The 20,528-nt window shown below is 55.9% G+C and overlaps 2 protein-coding genes across 2 annotated transcripts in view; one reads left to right on the forward strand and one right to left on the reverse strand.

The window, feature by feature from the left end:
- The window catches only part of XPC (XPC complex subunit, DNA damage recognition and repair factor), a 29,082-nt gene extending 27,357 nt beyond the window's left edge, over positions 1 to 1,725 (forward strand). Inside the window, exon 16 of the mRNA XM_047846003.1 lies at positions 752 to 1,725. Within this exon, the coding sequence (XP_047701959.1) occupies positions 752 to 967 (216 nt within the window). The 3' untranslated portion in view covers positions 968 to 1,725. The remainder of the gene's footprint in view (positions 1 to 751) is intronic.
- Positions 1,726 to 2,938: 1,213 nt separating this feature from the next.
- TMEM43 (transmembrane protein 43) lies at positions 2,939 to 20,436 on the reverse strand. Its single transcript, XM_047849869.1, has 12 exons — positions 20,237 to 20,436; positions 15,881 to 16,030; positions 14,875 to 15,009; positions 14,130 to 14,224; positions 13,052 to 13,101; positions 12,720 to 12,789; positions 11,842 to 11,912; positions 10,834 to 10,955; positions 10,483 to 10,557; positions 9,765 to 9,866; positions 7,188 to 7,305; positions 2,939 to 5,021 (listed from the first exon to the last, which is right to left on the reverse strand). Exons 1-12 carry the CDS (start codon positions 20,246 to 20,248, stop codon positions 4,819 to 4,821), a joined length of 1,203 nt encoding a protein of 400 aa, XP_047705825.1. The 5' UTR covers positions 20,249 to 20,436; the 3' UTR covers positions 2,939 to 4,818.
- Positions 20,437 to 20,528: the final 92 nt, after the last annotated feature.

A 20,528-nucleotide genomic window follows, 5' to 3' on the forward strand; every position in this document is an offset into this window, starting at 1 on the left:
TTAATTCACATCCTCGAGCACCTGCCCCGGCTGGGCCGGCCTCTGGGCGCAGGTGCAAAGTTGACACGCAACCCTCAAGGGCCTCCCCAGGGAGGCCCCTCCCCACAGTTATGTGGTGTGTTCAGTCTGGGTCAGACACAGAAATGTGCTCTGGGAACAGCTGTAACCACACCTATTTACTTCCCCATCTCCAACCCCACATGCTGCCAATTTGCCTTCAAAAAATATTTTGTTGTCACGCTTCTCCCTCACATCCCTTCGGTGACCTTTCACCAGGCTTTATGTTGACCCCGTCCACCTGTGTGCTTTCGCCTTCTGCCTCCCAGCCCTCCCTGCCCAGCTCCCCGGCCTGGCGGTCAGGGGGTGCCGTCTCGGAGCATTTGGCACTGAGAGTTGGTCCTTTGCAGTTGAAGACATTAATGCGCTTTTTCCCAAGTGAGGTAGAGTAGTAAGTGCAAAGCACCAGTCCGGTGATCTAGACTCGGCCGTACGCTCCTGGAGAGCAGTTTCCTGCATAAACATCTTTGCGATTCCCAGGACTGAGCCCAGAGTGAGTTCTCCAGTACTTGCATGGAGGAGTCCCCAGTCTGAGGAAGGCTCTTCCCCAGCCCCATGTGGTGCCTTTGTCATCCCAGAGCCACTGGCCCTGCGTAGGCTGCTGCTGGGGGCTCTACTGCCCCTGACAGGGCTCCCTGCCACCCGACTGCTGACCTGGGCCTGCCCTTCCCCTCCACTGTCCCTCCCTCTCCAGAGCGAGGCCGTCGCTGCCCAGGCACATGCGGGAGGTGGACTCTCTTCTGATGAAGAGGAGGGGACCAGCTCTCAAGCAGAAGCATCCAGGATCCTGGCTGCCTCCTGGCCCCAAAACCGAGAGGCTGAAGAGGAGCAGAAGCCACAGTGCCCTAAGAAGACCAAAAGGGAAAAGAAAGCGGCAGCCTCCCACCTGTTCCCATTTGAGAAGCTGTGATGGGGGTGGCCACCTGTCGTACCCTGTGCCCCACAGGCCCCACACCTGCCCTGGGAGCTGCCCGGGCCCCAGGGGTGGTGCTGTCTCCTCTGAGAAGGCAGAGAAGCAGCTGGGGGCAGGGGATAGACGGTCAGGCTCAGGTGGTCTGGTCTGGCCCCCGTCCTCATCAGATTCACCCCGGGTAGGGCTTCCCACGCTTTCTGCTCCCCCGCCCTATGCTTTGAGCTCCGGAGCACTTCCCTGGAGACTTGCCCACCTAGACGTTGCTCATCGCATCTTTGGAAACGCGAGTCAGTTCTTTTACAGAAACTACTGGGCAATTTAGGAAGACACCGGTCCTTTCTTCCAGGTGGATCCTTCATCTGTCAGACCCTCGTGCGTGCTTTTCCCTCTCTTGCAGACCTGGGGCCCTCTCTCTGCGGGCCACTCACTTTCCTTCAGGGTTACTACCACTGCCTAATGCCGCCCCTCCATGGTGTGGGAGAGAGCAGAAGCAAACGCCCTCATCTCAGATTATGGGATTGTCGGGATATGCTTTTCAAAGTAACAGTTCAGGGTGGCAGACGACTGGAACAAAGAGCTGAAATCAGGAAAGAAAAGAAAAACACTGAGAGTTAAATGTTAGTGAACGTGGATCAGTGTTAAACTAGATTTTATTCATTACGGGATAAATTTATAAAAGCTCTATGCATTGTAGATATTCAAGAGAAGTAACTTTTGTAACATTTTGAGGAAAAAATAAAGCATTTATCTAAAAAGACCGAGCTCTGCGTTTTCTTCCAGATTTCACGTCAGCTAAGAACACCTGCATGGCAGAGTGGTTTTTCCACATGTTGATACTCAAGGTCGGGTTTTGTTCTCAGGTTGACTGGGAACTAACTCATCGTTACACAAACTGACCTTTTTCTTTCTACTCTTAAGCCAGGAGAGATGTTACTTAACCTTTGATAGGAGCAAACTTCCAGCCAGTTCTATCCAAGGGAAACAAACAAAACACTTGGGGTGTGACTCATGCGGCAAGAGCCTGGCTGGAGGGCTGGTGTTGAGAAACAAACCGGAGTTGCCGTGGAAACCACAGAGCCTCACACTTCCCGCACGCTCTCCTAGAGGTAAGCGACTTGTTTTGTGGGGGTTGAATGGCAGTGGTCCCGCGGATGAGGAGAGTAGGTTTTGGGAAGTAACTCAGCTGCTTCACATCTTACAACAAAAAGGACACACACTGCCGGCCCCAGTGTGGACAGTCAGCAGCTGTCCATGGATCCAGAACAGGAGGCAGTGGGGCCCCCGGGGGGGCTCAGTCAGTTAAGCGTCCTACTCGTGATGTCAGCTCGAGTCACGATCTAACAGTCAGGAGGTCGAGCCCCGCGTCAGGCTCTGCACGGAGCTGCAACCCCTGCTTGGGGTTCTCCCCCCTTCTCTCTCTCTGTCCATCCGCGCGTGCACTCTCAAAATAAATAACATTAAAAAAAAAAAAAAAAGAACAGGCAAAAAGTGAAAAACTAACATGCCACACGTCAGGCATTTCATGGGCTTTATCTCATGTAGTCCTTTCCATGGTAAGGGAGAAAGGCATTGGGGCCATTTTATAGATGAGGAAGCTGAGACTCAGATCGTGGACGTGGCCCAGCGTCACACAGCCACAGCCAGGCAGTGGCACACTTGGGGCTGGAACCCGGGTCTGTGCCAACCTAACGTCCAGGGTGCCTGCTGCACTGTGCCACACCGTGGCTCCATCCACCTCTTCTGATGCATTCTGAAGCTGTGTGAAGTCTGAGTCATTTACCTTGAGTCAATCCAAAACAAAGCATGTGTTAAAAATGACGAGTTGCCCTTTTCAGAAAAATTGAAACCCATTTTAACCACTAAAAGCTACTTAGAACGGAGTTCTAAAAACTCACGGTCCTTCATCAGTTCTACAGCTTACACAGTTCAGTTTAAGATAGAAATTTCAAAAAAAAAGTAACAGCAAGGTCCTATAAAAGCTCTTTTGAAATTTATTTTGAATTTTTATCAAAAATACAAATACGATACAAATTTCATGATTTCCCAAAGACTTCAAACATTTCTTAACATTATTTTGCTCTTTAAGAACACTACTGAAATTCGCAGTAATTTAAAATCTGTAGTAGAAAAAATTACACAAACCAAATCCCACAGAGTTTGTATTCAGCCACCATCTAGTTGTATTGTTTTCCAAAAGCATCCTTCACGAGGAGACACTCGATGACAATTGCTCACGTGATAAGCAGTGGTGAATACTGTTTCGATTCTTAAATCCAGCTAAGTCCTCTTTGGGGCCAGCTGTTCTCTGCACGAAGAACCTGAAGTTACACCACAGATCTCCCAGGCCGATGAGAGACTGTTAGGTCTCCCATCACTCACTCAACTACCAACTAATTTGCTAAAGCGACCGCTCCCAGCAAGGCAGAACAGTTTCCAAGTAATAAACAGATAAAGGATATACGAAGGACCTTTTGAGACATCAAGGGGACAACACACTTTATGCTTCAGAGGGCGTGAGAGTAGCTGGGAAACAGCAGGAGCGCAATGAAGTGTGGGTACATTTTACTTAGAGAAGCTGTGGACGCGGGCACAACAGGAGTTACCCGGGGGCCAGCTGCTAGTGTGAACGCCTCCCACGGTGAAAGGCATGAGGCCCGGGCGCTGCACAAGCGTCAGGTCTCAGATTTCTGGTTTGGGGTGATGGGGGCACGAGGGAGCCCACTCAGGATGAGAAAGCGTCCAGCCTTTTCCTTGAACGGTTGACTGAAAACTCAAAACCATCTTCAAGTAAATCGGTAGTTTCTGATGCCAGAGGATAAACGGAAATGCCTCTCTCCACCTTCTCCAAATTCCCTCTCCTCCCAGAGTGGGATCCCTCCGCCAACGCTGGCTTCAAAAGCACCTTGGAGCCTCCCAGTGACCAGAGTTCTGACGGAGGTGACTCTTTTTTAAGCAGTAAGTCACACCCCCATTTACACCTCTCTGTGCCCTGAATTAACTTCAACTGACAGATTAAGAGGAGTTTTTCTCTTAACAGTCTGAAGTGCTCATCATTCAAGCAGTGTTTTGTGTTTTTAAATCTTAGTTGAAACAACACCCTCTTAGAGTAGGAAAATACACATGAAGCGTAGCAAAGAGAAACATAACAAATGAGAGCTTTGGAAATCCTACACACTAAGAAGTTTCTGCCAAACTATCAACTACGTGTAAATAAAGCCCAACAAATATCCCACGCTTCTTCACCGTGACCTCAGTGGCTTTTCTAAGTACCAAGTCAGGTGCCGCACCTGAACTGGGTTTGTGGTGCCCCGCGTGGGGGCCCGTGCCCGGTCTGTCCGGCACCGCAGCACGCTCAGAGGCCGCTGGTGACGGTGGCCACGCGGGATCACGGGGCAGGGGTGGCTGGGCAGAGCCCTGGCACTTGTCTCCAAGGGTGAGGGTGAGGGGCCGGTGAGTGTTAAGGCAGCAGGTCCGTGTGGAGTGTCACCAGCTCACTGTTGGCAGACATCAGCCAAACGGGACGCGTGAAGCAGCCACACGGTCCCGAGGGAAGGGAGGGAAGCAAGCAGAATGGATGCCTGTCGCCTGTCACACGGCCAGCTGGGAGCTGCCGCCTCCACTCACCAGAGCTGCCTGCTGGCGAGAAAGAGGGTGGGAAGACGTGAGCTGGTGGGCACCAAACCTGACGTCCACGCGCACCGCGAGGCGTGGCCCCTTGAGGAGTGGAGCAGGCGCAGAATCCAAAACCGATGCAGGCTCGTGCTGGGGCGAGGAGCGGGGTCACGGGGGCGGGGGGTGAGCTGGATCCTGAGGAGCACGCGGGTGTCGGGCGGGGGCCAGGGCCTGCCTCACTCCAGCTTTTTGGCCGGCACCCGGGTCCGAGCAATGACGATGGGCACCAGGGCCAGGCAGCCGAGGAAGAGGGCCCACAGGGGCCGGTAGAAGAGCCAGCCGGCAGCCACGGTCAGCAAGGTGAGCGAGGTGGCCACGCAGAAGGCGAAGGCTTTCAGGCCAATGTTGACCAGGTCTCGGAAGACGGGGAACCAGTCCACTGTGGGGAAGAGAAAGGTGGTGAGGCTTCCGGGGCCACGGTGCTCTGCGTCGCACGAGGTCAGCGGATCGTTCCCGTGTCTGTGGACCGGGAGGGGCCCATGTCGCCAGGTGAGGAGGAGGGAGGGAGGGGACACGGTGGCGCGAACAGGCTCCCATGAAAGTTGGAGGACCCAGAGGAGGAAGGCACACCACGCACCATGCGCCACCCCAGGGGAGCAGGCGGGTGGGAGTGCCTTGGTGCCATCAGTCTGGGAAGATATCTGCCTGTAATGGTGGCAAGTTACGCCTGCTTCACACCTCGACGAAAACTGTGGGCGGGACCTTCTGTGGGTGCCCAGGTGGGCTTCTCGGCCATTCGGGTCGTTACCTGTGTGCACAGCTCTGCGCTGAGGGAAATAAATCAGCTTAAGCTGGCTCCCACCTCAAGGATCTCACGGGCCACTGGCCCCATATGGTAAAGTCTAGGGTCCGGCTAATCCATCTGGAATTACCCTGTCCTTGGCCTGTCTGCCCCTTCAGGTAAGCATTCTATAGCTGATGGCAGTCCACAGGGGGAATCTTCACTCAGTTCCAGGAAGCCCCAGTGGTCTGGCGCTATGAACAGAGGACCCTGGCTCAGCTTGGTCTGTTGCCACACATACCCCGCCTTGGCCCTCACAGTAAGCAGGGTTCGTGTTTTTGTGCATCGACCACGTGTCAGGCACTATGTGGACCGTCTCCTCAAACCCTCGTGCCTGCCCTGGGAGGCTGTACTGTTTTACCCTCATTCTATCCACAAGGGCACCAAGGCCCAGGGAGTTCAACTTGCCTAATGTCTTACAGTTAGAAAGTGCCAGAGCCAGGAACCTTGTCTGTGCTGCCCACGGCATAGTCTCCAGGGCCTAGAGCGGTATCCTGCGCACAGCAGGCACTTAGTAAGTGCTTACTGACTGAATGCCGGAGTGAACGAATGCTGGCTTGTCGCTTCCCCGATCGGTCCCTGCTCTGATGTCTGTCCTCGGTCTGGAGCGTCAGCATCCCAGATGAAGAGCGAAGAGGAGGATCGTGGGCAGTCAGAGAATCAAAGGGCCCTCTGAGACAGATTCCCACCTCCTCATCTGGCAGTGGGGGACTGAGGCTCCGAGAGGGGAAATGGCCTAACCCAAGGTCGCGTTCAATGCAAAGGAAAGGTGGAGGATTTTGATCAAATTCTAATCTCTCCCAAATGGCGCACAAGATGCGTCTGGCTGGTTGAGCACAACTCAGCTGTCCGGAGAAAGCCTTGGAAGGGAGGAAGTGTCCTTTTCCCTCCTAGCCTGGGATGTACTGCAGCCAGACCTCCTACCCCACCCCCCCCCACACTGGAAAGGGTAAATGGGGGAGAGGGTTCTGTTGGGGCCTGGCGAGGCCTGGACAGAATTATCGGACTGGACACAGACACACTGGGGTAAAGGCTTGGACACAAGTCCCCTGAGATGCCCTGTCCGCCCAGATCAACAGTGTGGGGCTAGTGCTTACTCAGTCAGCTGGGGCCTCAGTCCTGTGCCAGGTTGGGTCACTTGGCAACTGCTGGGCTCACGGGTGCCGAGTGAGCGGCCCAGCACTCTGCCTCGCACTCCAACTTGCTGGCTGCCCCGAATCTAGCCCAGGTCTTAGGGTGAGGAAGCATAAAAGTTTTGGGGTGTTTCCTATTTGCCAAACGTTTCACAAAACTGCACATTAGGTGTGAGGTGACTGACGCTGAGGCAGGAAGGGGAATGGCCCGAGTACCCAGAGCTCTGACATGACAGACCTGGCTCACTGCAAAGCCTGGCCGCTCTCTCCGTCAGGGCTGCTCACTTGTGGAATGAAGGGCTGAAGGAATGAGCGGGTCAGCTGGGGACAGATGGGCTGGACCCTCAGATCACAGGAGCCACACCGAACCCTCCCACACACTCCCTCCCAGGAGTTGGCACCCCACCCCGCCCCTGCCCCCAAAAGCACCTGTCCATCGTCTCTGTCTTCCTCCGCCCATTCATCCCAGGGCTGTGCACTGGGACCCAGACATGGGCCAAATGCCCGGCCTCTGCCCCAAAGAGCACCGCAGCAGGCCGGAAAGGGTTAGAGATGGTGTGAGAAGTGCAAGGGAGGCATGTGGGCTGCATGAGGGTGAGCAAGATGCCCCCGCCTGTCCCTGCACACCTACCCAGCGTATACAGGATCCGCGTCATGAGGTTGAGACCCATAAACATGGCCATCCAGCCAGCGGCCCGCAGGCCCCATGTCTTCAGGGAGTTGCTCTTTTGTTCTCTACGAAACACCTCCTGCAGGGCAAGGCGGGGGAAGGGGCGTCACGTCTCATGTCTCTGAGGGGCCACCAGCCTCCCTAGCTGGCAGGGCAGGTGCCAGAGGGTCCAATCCAACCCAGGAGCTGTTTGGCCATTTCTGAGAAGACCAGGGGAGGTAAGGGCACGTCTCCTGCCCGGGCCTAGGTGTCTGCCCATCTCGCACAGCACAGGATGGGGCAGGAGACCTCTGTGGAAGGGAGGAGTCCTTAGCCCACCACCTCATCTGGAATGAACCCCAAACTCCTTCCTCCAGGGGTTCCTTTCTGGGGTCATTTACCACCATCCCCAATAGTGCATCCTGTGTGACGCTTCACCTTGGCCGCTCCTCACGTGGTTCCGGGCACCTCGCTCCGTTTCCCCCCTGCTTCGCAGTCTCCACAGCTGCCCCCCTCACTCTGCCTGCCCTCCGCACGCTGGAGTTTCACAGCGTGCCCTCCCCGCAGGTCCCAACCATTTTCTCTGCGCCTCCGTGCCAGAACGCCACCCTGCCCACCCCCGCCCCGTGGTTTCTAGCTGCAGCCCGGGGCCTCCTGCTGTTCACATGCCATCCGACACCCACACTGCAGCCTCCCCCCAGTCCCCGACCTGTTCCTCCTGTCTCCACCTCAGCAAATGCTACCACTGCCCACCGCCTGCACAAGCCCAAACCGGGCTGTCAGACTCAGCTTGCTGCTCCCCACAAGGACCACCTCCCATCCGGCCTGTCAGCAAGTCCTGTCATCCACATTTCCCCAGACCTCTCACCACAGTCACCCTCACCAGGACCGCTGCAATAGCCTCCTCCCCTCCGCCACCTCCTCCCCATGGCAACCTGCCGAGACCCTGGTGCCTGTCAGGGGTCCAGGTCAAGTGTCCTTCTGTCCCAGGGCCTTTGCACATGTGCTTGCTCTGCCTGGAGCATGCCCAGCCAGCTCCTACACATTCTGCCAGTGCCAGCCTTAATGTCATTTCTATAGAGAGCACCCCCATTGTCTATGACAATAACGATAAGGACAGCTAACATTTAGTGCTTACCATTTATCAGTTGCTGTCCTTGGTGCTTTACAAGTACTGCCTTACTTAAACCTCAAAAAAACTTCACAAAGTAGACACACTTATCTCCATTTTACAGATAAGGAAACCAAGGCTCTGAATAAATGAATAATCTTTACAATAACCAAATAAGATAAGGATCATCATTGTTATCATCCAAGAGGATAAACAACTGGTTCAAGGTCCTGTAGCCAGTGGAAGACAGAGCAGGGCTTGAGTTAGGGCCAGCTCGTGTCCACACTTGTCCACACTGAGCCCTCCTGCCGCCAGGGCTGGAATCTGGGCATCCTGACTCGCGAGGTCTGGGTTTCTCCTCAGGGCCCTGGCCACCTCGTTGGCTCCGGGCCTTCTCTCCCTGCTTCGCGGAGACCCCAGGCCCTGTGCTGGAGGCCCGGGGTGGTCAGCACTGCCTGAGCCTGCCTTCCTGGGAGTTAGCAGGCCATGAGCCCCACCCACTCCTCTCTGGGGGCAATGGCTCTGAGACCTGGGCCTCCACCTGCAGAAGACTGAAGTGCGGGATCGGGCTGGGGCTGCAGGAGAGAGAGAAGCCTGGGCAGGGCCTCCTAATTTTAGAGACTCCCTGAGAGCTGCCATGGAAAGGGTGACTCACGCCCGCCCAACTGGGAGGTGGCAGCCCCACCCTGAGGCTGGTCACCGGGCTCCTGGGTGGCAGCCTGCCCACACCCTGGTCCTGGCTGGACAGAGGACAAGGTGAGGCCCATCATCACCTGGGGCCAGGAGCCGAAGTGAGAAGGATGATAACAGTCAAATGGGCCACAGCTATGCCTGGACCCCTACCCACTGCCTTTCCTTCTCAAAGCTTTATGGACTGAAAAGTCCTGCAATCCTGCTCCAGGCACATACAGAATTTCCCACCAGTGATACACTGTGTTCATCAACAATGTAAAAACAATTTTTCTGTTGAAGAGAAGGGTTTCTGCCTGGAAAAGAGGGGCTAACTTTTAAGGCATGCAATCGAACTAATCAAAAGTTAGGGACTTAGGTGAGACATGACCCTCCCCATTGTACAGATGGGGACTCTGCAGCTCTATCATCCTGTTTTTCAGAGCATCTGCCTCCCCTACGCAGCTCTCAGCACATGGTGCCCTCACTCGCTCTTTCTTCTGATGGGTCCCTCCCCCCAGGAGGTGGGAAGCCTGAGGAGGAGGGGTCTGCTGTGCCCCCTGTTCTATCCTCGGTCGGCATCCTTTGGGCCTATGCCCAAAGTACGATCCTACACACAGTCCACTGCCCATACGGGGAGATTCCTGCTCCTTCCAATTCTTTTTCTTGCCTCATTGCACTGGCTACGCCCGGTAGTGTGGGAGCTTATTAAATAACCACGGGAGGGGAGAGGGGAGATGCCTGCCCCTCCATCCCACAGACAGGCAGCAGCAACTCACCTCTGCCGAGAAGTCCCCATGGTGCAGGAGAAGCAAGGTGTCCCCAGACTTGGTGGAGTATGGGAGTAGCTGGTCACCCCGCTGCCGGGCAATCACAGTGACCTGATGGGAGAACTCAGTGTTAGAGCTGAGGGGACTGGCGGGCCGGGTCCCAGCACCCCTCCGCACTGAACGCCAACTGGGGGAGACAGTGAGGAGACCCGTGCCAGCCCGGAGCCCCTCTCTCCACCTATCGGCCTGGGGCACACCTGCCCCCCAGAGGTCAGTGGAGCTGCTTCATTTCAAGCTCCCGGGAAGACCCTGGCAAAAAGAAGCATGTGTCAGTGTGGGGCAGGGGCTGGGGCCAGGGGTGGGACTGCATGTGACAGGGTCAGGAACCGGAGACCAAGTATTTACAGAGCAAAAACTGGGGGCTGGGGGCTGGGAGGCGGGGGTGGGGGAAAGAGCTGCATGTGATTGGAAGAACTTGGGCAGGCATGATTAGGAGGTCCCCCTACAACAGAAGTTCTTAGCCTGGGGCCCATGGATGTCCCCGGATGGCTGTGGAGCACACGGAGCTCTGAAACTGCTCCAAGGCACAGCCGTCTGTGTGCGGGTGTGAGCACATGCACACACTTCCTGCAGGAAGGGTCCAAAGTGTTCACGGCATTGTACGTGGTGCCTGTGCCCTGGAAGGCCAGGACGCCCTGCTTGGGTCTGCCCTGGGGAAGCCACTTACCACGTGAGCCGGGCCCAGGTCGGGGTCATCGCCGCTCAGCCCCGCGTAGGAAAAGGACACGCGCAAGTCTCCGACCTGGGGGTGGGAGAGACATGGGCTGACTGAGACCGGGAGCAGTCAGCCTGGGCCTGTGTCCCCAGCACCCAGAGCCGAAGCTCTTTTCCCACCTCCACACCTCAGCCCAGGGGCTCCCATCTCAAGGCTTCTCCCCTCCAATCTCATTTGGCCAAGTGGATGCAACTGAACCGAATCAGAGTCCCAAGCAGGAATGTGGCTCCTGTGTGTTGTCCGGGGGCTGGCACTGTCAGGGCCTCCACCTCTGCTGTGTGAACAGCCCAAGCCCCTGTGTACCTCCGGATACTTGGGGTTTTCGCTGTGGTAGAAATAGTCTCCCCGGCGAATGATGTCCACGTGCGGGTCCTCCAGCTTGGACAGGCTCAGTGGCTTGAAGTTGTCGACTTTGTCGATGAGGCCTGAGGAGAGTGCGGGAGTCACAAACGATGCTGTGCAAACAACACCCCCGAGCGGTACACCCTTCAGCCCGACCGCCTTCCGGGAACACCCTCCCCAATCCCTCCTTCCGTACCGCAGGCCCCTTTCAGTCTCCATCTCCTCCAGGAAAGCCTCCCCGTCCCCCTTCCAGCTGGTGGGAGTGGCTGCAGCTCTGGAAACAGCCCGAGCCCTGCACCTGTTCTGCCTCAGATCCCCCTACCTGTCCAAGCCTGGCTCGCCTGCTGTATGCATTGCACTAGAGGCACAGCAGCCACTGACTGGGCAACAGGGCAGATGGCAGACAAGCCAGGCCCCAGGGCACGGCCCATCCTCCCTCTCCCTGGCTATTTGGGGCCTATGTGTCTTCTCTCCCACTCTATTGGGGCAGGCCCAAGGACAGACCCAGGTGGCTGGTGGTGCCTCCTTGTCCCTGGAAAGCCTCTCCTTGGTGTCACCTGGGGGGCCTACAGTGAACCACCCTCTCCCTCACATAGGGCAGGATGCCGGCTGGGGCTCACAGACGGAGGCCTTGGGGGCAGCCTTATCTCTGTGGCTGGCTCTGGGGCTGCTTGAGGAAGGGCTCTCAGCTCTGTCTGGTCAGATCAGGCACCAGGGGTGCCTGGTACTTATTCTCTGGAAGAGACCGTGTTTCAAAGGAAACTGGCTCAGGTGGGGCCGCTCTGCACAAGTCCCCCACCTCCTGGGGGTCTGCATTCCCTCTGGCCCCCAGCCCAAAGTACGATGCCGGGAAAGTGCAGGCTGATCCCACATCCAGGGCAGTGGGGACCCCACCTCCTGGGAGGTGGCCAAGTAGAAGTACAAGGCCTCTGGGTGCTGTTGGCTCATCTGAAGGGGCCAGAAACTTACCCGCCGAGAGGAAGAATCTGCCAATTTGGACAAAGGGGGCTGTAGCCGTGAACGACTCCACTGCCATTGCGCTGTGAAGAGAAGGAGTTGTCGGCGGAGCGGGGCACTGGCTGGGGGCTGTGCCATCTCTTTGGGTTGCGCTGGGCAGGTTTTCCACCCCGGGGCTCCTGCAAGTCCCGACTAGCCCAGGTACTGCGGAGGTCTTGTCTTTACCGCCTGATCTACTCCTCGGACGCTCCTGTCCCCTCGCCTGGTGGAGCACCCTCCTCCTGTCTCCTGTCCCCCAGAGCTTCACATCTAGACCCCTACCAGCCTGGCCCACCCCAGCCACCAGTCATCACATGGACCCTCTGTGGTTCTCTACATCATCCCTGACCCTTCCCAGCCTTCCCAGCCCCAGGTGGCTCCCAAGCTCAACTGTGCATATTCAAGACCCTTCCAGGCACAGGCCTGCCTGTGGCTCCAGCCACGCTCCAGCGCCAAGCCCATCTCACCATCCCCGTGTCTCTGAGCTAACTGCCTTCCGCCCAAATCCTACAAAGGCCCAGATCAAATGCCACTGCCTCCTGAAAGCCCTTCCTGATTGCCCTCCCATCCCCATGGCTGTTAACAAATGCTTCCCGGATACCGTATGTGCAAGTGCCTCTCAGCACTCAGTCCAGGCCTTACATTCGTGACCTGTTGGACCTGTGGGGGTCAGGAATCGGGATTTCCCTCCGCGTTCCCGGTGCCCAGCGCAGGAACTGGCCTCAGAACTGTGTCCCAGACTTTCATCAACTCATGAGGCAGAAGCAACTCAACCCCATCACTCTGCTGAGGAAGCTGAGGCTGGGGACCCACCAGTGGCCGGCAAGGCTGTGCTCAGGGCCACCTCTCACCTGGGGTTTTTGTGGCCAATCTCTCGGTCGAAGTTTCTGCTGTTGACGATTTCTGACCTCCACTCGGTGTCTGTCACAGGGAGAGGGAACTCAGGAACCATGGTAAGAGTGGCCACATGTCTGAGGCTCTGTGTCCTTTTATCCAAGCCCTTGGCCACTCCAGGGCCAGAGGGACAGCTCCTGGAGCCTCAGTGGACACATGACAGAGCCAGACTCTGAGGACTGACACCCAGCAATCCCGACATCTGGTTCCACGCCTTCCCCACTGCCGTCAGCCTCGGCCAGGGGCAGAGACCACATGTGTGCAGGGATGGTGGGGGCCCGGTACTCACTGTAGGAGTACCTTGTCTCTGTCTTCACCTGCCCGTCCTCGGTGTACTCCCTGTGGGAAAAGCACAGGGCACTCCAGAGTTAGCCTGTCACCCCCAGGGCAGTCCCATGTCTAAGCTTCTCCAGCTGGACACAACTTGGGCCCATGAGGTCAAAATCTCCAAATGGAGCCGGTCTTGTCTATACCAGCCAGAGACAGGTGTTACTCCTGGCAGACAGCCAGCTCCATCCCTCAAAGGCCCACCCTGGAGAAAAGAGCTTTATCCTCCTAGGCTGAAATGTGGCTCCACTTGGCTCATGCCAAGGGCTGCAGCCCTGCCCTCTGGGCTCAGACACCTCGCTGCACCCTCTGCCCCAGGCCAGCCCCACGGAGGGCCCCTTGCAGCTGCCCTGGCTCCCCTAACCACCTCCCCATCCTCACTCACAGTCCACATTGCTTGGCTCCAAGTGACTCCAGCCTAATGACAGATGCTCTCAGACTTCTGTCAGAAGGGACAGGATGTAACCCAGTGCCACCTCTGCCCCATCATGGGAGAGAGCACGGAACCCATACGCAGGAAAGCACTGTTTGTGCCTGGATCCAGTCATGCCTCAAGCCTGGGCAGCCCTGCGTAACTCCCTAGACACGGGAGCTAACCCATCCTCCCACTCGCATTAGGTTTTCTGCCACCTCCAAACAGAAGATCATTGGCTGATAACTTGGGGATGATTCAACACTTCTGATAGGAAGATTTAAAAAAAATTGTTTTAATGTTTATTTATTTTTGAGAGCAAGAGGGACACAGCATGAGCCGGGGAGGGGCAGAGAGAGAGAGGGGGGGACACGGAACCTGAAGCAGGCTCCAGGCTCTGAGCTGTCAGCACAGAGCCCGACGCGGGGCTCGAACCCACAAACCGCGAGATCATGACCTGAGCTGAAGTCGGACGCTTAACCGACTGAGCCACCCAGGTGCCCCCTCTGAAAGGAAGATACCATACTTTAAATTCCAGAAGTGTCCAAATAAAGAGCCACCTGCATCTGATCCTGACATCTGACGTCTGCACCTCTTATCCTGGAGTTTTCACTCCCTGCCAGCTCACCGGGACTCCTCCGTTTCCACCCACTGGTACATCTCCACGTGTCGCCGCAGCTTCACAGCCGGAAGGTTGACCCCATAGTTTGGATCCGACAAGAGCTTCAAAAAGAATCAAACAAATAAAACACACAAGCAACACAAAACTCAGGACAAGGCTCACACCAGCCCAGGATGCCAGAGGAAGCCGGACTGGATGAAAAACAGGCAGAGAGGACAGGGCCCGGAGGCAGGTACCACAGCTGCTTCGGGCGGGAGGACCGGGTGACGCTGCCTGTCCCGAGTCCACAATGCCCAGCGCCTGGGGCCGGGAGCCTCACAGCACCGGCTCGGGCTGCACGACCAATGCCCTGGCGCCAACCACGGGGTATTTAGGGTTCAAACAGGAGAGGGAGGTCTGATCACCAGAGTACCTTTGGGCCTTGTGCTAGACACACGTGTTATCGTAACTGCTAAAGCACCTTTTCGTGAAGCTCCTGCCACGTGCTGAGCACCGGGCCAAGAGGTTGGCCATCTGATCCCACCAAATCCTTGAAGCCGGCTCCCCAGTTTGTTACAGTTATTGTCTGCATTTTGCAGAGAAAGATGCTGAGACTCAGGACTGACAGGTCCACACAGCTGCTGAGTGGGGCAGCCGGGAATCACACCTGTGTGTCCCTCTCCAAAGCCCACGTGCTTAAAAGCCCCAACCAGACAACAACCAGCGATGCGCCCCGAGCCTCCGGCGGGTCAGAAAGCTTCACCAAACCTACCTTGGACGTGCGCAGGGCCCCGATGATGTGCACCAGCCTTCCCTCATTCTCTGGGGCCACACTGTGGATGCTGTCAGGGGTCACCACAAGGGAGAGCCCCTCGGCCAGGGAGGTGGCTGTCTTCAGTGCGCGGCCCTGGGAGCAAAGGCGAGTGGGGATTTCACCTCAGATGCGGCTCAGCACTGCGGCTTACTGCAGTGTATCATGTCAGGATGGGGCCTCGGGAAGCATGGGGCTTATCTCCCCATTTCACAGCCGGAAAACCAAGGCCTGGCAAGTGGCACAGGTGAACTGGAACCCAAGACTCCTGCTTTCCCAGGCAGTTCTCTTCCTGCCACACTCTCACCAGTCTCATTGCTACCCTGTGCTGGTGCTTCTGTCTGCTGTGTGCCCTTATGCCATCTCTCTCTGCCTTCTCCCTCTCCCTCACCTCCCAGTCTATGTGGTTTAGATGGGCCTGTCTGTAGTGCTGTCCAAATCACGGGACCCAGGCTTAGCCAGTCGGAACACGGGTTCATCGTCCTCAGGGATTAGTTCAGAGAGAGGACTGAGATGAGCCAGGACACTGAAACATCTCCCTGCAACTTTTGCTAAATTGGTCTTGGAAGAGACGGGGCTGCTAAGCTGGTTGGATGTGACCCTGCAGTTGTTGGCCATCTTTACCACCACAAAGGAAAAGTCCGCCAAAGAAGAATCCATAAAGAGAAAAACAGGCAAGAGTGGAAAAATGGAGATTCCTGGTGACCCAACATGAACACCTGGATCCAACCATGCCCGAAGCTGAGGCCATCCCAGGATTTCAGGACTGTGCAACAATGCACTTGTCTTCCTACTTACGACAGTTGTGACATGAGTCCTAAGAGAAAACATTCTGACTAATTTAGCACTGCCACCCCCACCCCCGGCCCCGCCTGTGGTAAAATCTAGGCCCTTGTCACCACATCCAGCCTCTGGACTCATAGCCTTTGCTCTCTAATACTGCACAGGGGAATCCCAGACATTTTACCTCGTTGGTGAAAATTAAGTAGAAGGAGAGCAGGAAGGTCATGAGCCCCACAAACATCCCACCCGAGGTCTCGCTGAGCCGCTCCAAGAAGCCTGGCTGGGGGTTGCTTGTAGTTTTGACATGTTCTCTCCTGTTACTTGTACTGGAATACTGAGAAAAAAAAATATTTAAAAAAATCAAAATGGAAATTAGCTTTTTAAAAATAAGTTGAATTCTGCTATTTGTTTATATTCAGTTTTCACTGAAATTATATACAGTAAAAATGCACAGGTATTAAAGGTATAGTTTGATGGGCATACCCCATCTGACCAACATCCAGATCAAGGTAAGAATGTTTCTACCACCTCAGAAAGTTACCTTGTGCCTCTTTCCTGCCAATACTCCCCTCTCCCCACCCTCTAGTGGTAACAAGTATTTGAATTTGTATCATTATAGATCAGTCTTGGCCTCTTATAGAGCCTGAGGTAAATGGGACCATCATACAGCACAAATTTCTTTTCTGTCCGGATTCTGCCTTGGCATAAAGCTTTTGAGGTTCAACTACATTGTGGTGTGTGTATCAGTAGCTCATTCCTTTACGTGGCTGAACAGTATTCCACTTAAGAATATACCACATTTGTTGACTCAGTTGCCAGTGGGTGGGTGTGTCGGTTGTTTCCAGTTTTCAGCTGTAATGAACAATGCCTCTATGAACATTCACGCAGAAATCTGTATGCAGATACGGTGCTTTCCTTTTCCTTGGAGAAAGTGGGTAACAAATACCCACAAAGGAGTGAACTTGCTGATCATAGAAAAGATGTATGCTTTTAAGAAACTTGCCAAACGTTTTCCAAAGGGGTTATCAGAGATATATTATTAATTCAATTCAACAAATGGTGGCTCAGCTTCCCGAGGGCCACGCTAGGGCTCATAGCAGCAAGGGAAGGGGAAGACGGGCTGCAGGGCCATCGAGTTACAGGCACAAACAGTACTAGGCCATGCTGAGTGTCTGGTGAGGAGCAGATCCAGCACCAAAGGAGCGACCCCTTCCAGCTGGGAGATCACGGCAGGCTCCCCAGAAGAGGGGGCATTCGATTGGGATCAGAGAGGCAGATCCTGGGGTAAGGGCATCCCCAGGAGGGGGAGCCATTGAGCGATGGTGAGGAAGCAGGAGGTGGTCCTGGGAGCACGGCTGCCCATCTGCTCTGGCTGGGTTTGGGGAGGCATGGGCTGGAGGGGAGATGAGGATGGCTAGACACATCCAGGAGGGTTCATGGTAGGCTTCAAACTCCAGAGTCAGTGGGTCAGGTTTTGTACAGCCAAGAAGAGAAGCATGGTTTGAAGTGTCCCCTGCTGACTAGCATCATTAAGAGCAGAACACTGGAACCAGAAGAACTGGGTTTGAATCTAGGCCCTGCCCTGTACCGGTGATGGCGCCTTGGGTGGGCAATTAACCCCTTTATGTTCTCCATTCACTCATCTGCGGATAATAATCCAATCCATAGCGCTGCTGAGACCAAAGGACTGAATTATCAGACAGCTCAACGAGCAGGGCACAGGAAGGAACGCACAGGTACCCACGGCTGGGGTACGCTGACCAAAGTCACAAAGGTGTAAAGTGGTTCTGAGATGAGTGATCAGAGTGGGCCAGGCCCCTGGCACAGGGGGCCAGAAGAGAGACTCGGGTCAGTTTCTGCTTGAACAAGGCTGAGGCCACATTCCCTGATTGTTCCCGAACGCCCCCAGCCCATGCCTCCCAGAAACCAGATGTCCATTGCATTCAGAAACGGTCTTAACTTTCCACACCACTGGGACATGAGTGGAGCTGTTCGATGCAGGCAGGCAGGTGACCATCATCCATCATAATGATGACAACGGCCAAATGCCAGTCTATTACAGGCCAGGCATGGGAAAGCTATCGCTATCCCATTTTTCAGATGAGAAAATCGAGGCTCAGCAGTTAAGCCCAAATCACTCAGCCTCTAAGGGGCAGAATTAGGCTTCGTATATGGACAGACCAGAGGCCACTCTCCTACCACTTTGCTCCAAGCTGCATTCCTCACTTCCTGGGCTGTAAGAAGAGTTGAACACTGGGAACCTGCTGCAGAGAGGGTCAGGGAAGGGAGCCAGTCCTGCTGTTCGCAGTGCAGCCCAAAACTTGGAAGCCAGAAGGCATGACTTCCTTCTGGGCCTCCCCTCAGCATACCTCTACGAGCCAACACCAAGGAGAGGAGCTCATGGAAGGCCTTGGAGGGAAGAAAGAAAGGCACAGGAGGATATACCTCAACCCACAGGAGGGGTAGGGTGGGCAGTGACATGCCACACCCAGCCCACATTCCAAACCAAAATCCCGGTAAACATGGAGGGTCTGGAGAGGAGGAGGATGGCGATTTCCTGCAGCCACACTTCGCTACCCACTCTGCCATCTCCCTAGCCTGCGGGGCACCCTCGGGTGCCTCTCTTCCTCCCCTTCAAGGCCACCTTTGAGCCCCTTACCTTGACTCTGGCTCCTTGATATGTGTTGAACACATACGTGTATCCTCCGTGCGCACTCCAGGCTCAGAAGCAAAGAGCAGTGAGTGATGGCACAGTGGTTGACACGTGGGCCCTAAAAACTACTTGTTGCATCAGTCGCTCTACCTCTCTGATCCTGTTTAGTCATTTATAAAAAGGAGATGGTTACCAGTCCCTCTGTCCCAGGGCAGTTTTGTTGTTATACTGATTAAGAAGTTGTGGCACCTCCCCGCTCCACCCCACCATCATCAGATTTTTCTTCCTCACTGGGCCTGGTGGCTCCTGTAAATGTGCACCCAGCTACTGGATGACTCAACAAAGGTTTGGCAGCAGAAGATGCCCAAACTCATCCACATTCCTTGGACCAGGTCAGGTGCCACTGTACCCAAGATAGTTTCTGCCCACCAGGGCCACCCGAGCCAGACTGTGAAGACAGATTTTTCTCATGCATTAGGCATGTACCAGGCACCGTGCTAACCATAGACTGACTCCCTTAAACTTCACAGGAACAGATCCCATGAAGAGACACAAAGCCAGAGCGATTAAGGCCGCACCGCTTCTGAGAGGAAGAAACTGGATTTGCCCCCCAGGTCTGCCTGACTCCCAAGCCTGCTGTCTTTGGACAGCATCTTCTCACCAAGTATCTGGCCAAGCTGGCTGTCAGGCCCTGGGCAAGTGCCTTGTCCTGCTGGGGAAATTCTCCATCTGTAAAATATGGTGGTGGTGGCGGTGTGGGGGTGGACAGAATCTACCTCTGGTTTCCTGACTGCCGGCTCCCCTGGCAGACCCTGGGTCTCAGACTACCCCTGAGGCGTTTCTAGGTGCAGCATTCACCGTTTCCAGATCTCCCAGACAACTCTAACCAAGGCGGAGTACACTAGGGCTGTGGGTGAAACAAACCCTGCCTCTTCAGGGGCGTGGGGCACAGAGAGGACCCAGGGGTCTGGCAAGAGGGTGTAACAGGTCAGGGGAGAGTGGCTAGGACGCTCCAGCAAAGCAGGAGGGAGGGAGCGTCTGGGGCTGGCAGTGCACCAGGGCTGGCTCCAGAAGCACTTTCACAGAGGAGGGGAGTGGTGAGTCACCAGGCTTCTCCCACACCCAGCGCTCCATCGGGAGGCGCTGCTCCTCCCACGGCTCCGTTTGTTGAATGAATGTTGGGCTTCATTCGAAAGGTTTCCGAGAGACAGGCTGGCTGCAGGGAGAAAGGGCCAGCAGCCTTTTGAAGGGAACCACCTTCAGCCAGGACCTCTCTAACCAAACACACCCTAGGAGGCCAAGGGGCCCGGCACTGGGGAAATGCTCCCTCCCACAGTCATCCTAACTCCTCTACTCTCAGTCTCGCCCGCATCCCTTTGCAGCATCTCTAGCCTCGGTTTACACGCTTCCCTAGGGCGCGGAGCTCACGGCCCGCCCGCACAGCCCCGTCTGTCCGCTGATGGACAGACCCACCTGAGCCGTGTAGGCTTCCCCACCCTTCCCGCGGACCGGCTCCCTCGGAGGTCCCGTCCAGCTCCCAAAACCCGTGTGTAAACGGGAAGCCCAAGGGCCCAGGTGGGCACTGGGAATGAAAGGGGGGGCTGCGGGCAGGCGCCGCGCACAAGGCGATCCCAGTGCTGGGAGCAACCGCTCCCGAGTCTCTCTCCCCGCAAACGCACAGCCCGACGTCGAGGTCCGGGCAGACTGAGAGAGATGAACAGACGGGTTAGCTGCCGGAAGGCCGAGACAAGGGCATGCAGAGGGAGATGGACCGGCCACACGGAGGAGGGCCAGGCAGGCAAGATGGACCTAGACGGCCCCTTCGGGGAAGAGGCCCCGGGAGATGGGGAAGTCTGGGTGGGGTCCGGCAGACCAGGAGACACTCACGTTCGCGGCCATGGTGAGACCCGGCTCGCCGCTCACCCTCGTTCTGCTCAGCTGCGGAAGGGGTTGATGGCCTGAGTACAGAACTCAGCGGCCTACCACGTACCGGACAGCTGCGAAAACCCGCGTGAACCCCAGAATCTGGGAGGACGTGCCCCGTGAGCCACAACTTTTCTGCTCCTGCGCGCCGCAAGCCTTCCTGGTAAATGTAGTCTGGGATCAGGTGCTTTAGCCACTGAGTTGCAACACGCACTGTACCTCATTGATGCGCCTGCGCACTGCAAGCCATTCTGGG

This window comes from Prionailurus viverrinus, chromosome A2 (assembly GCF_022837055.1).
Source record: "Prionailurus viverrinus isolate Anna chromosome A2, UM_Priviv_1.0, whole genome shotgun sequence".
In the NCBI taxonomy this organism is placed as follows: Eukaryota; Metazoa; Chordata; class Mammalia; order Carnivora; family Felidae; genus Prionailurus; species Prionailurus viverrinus.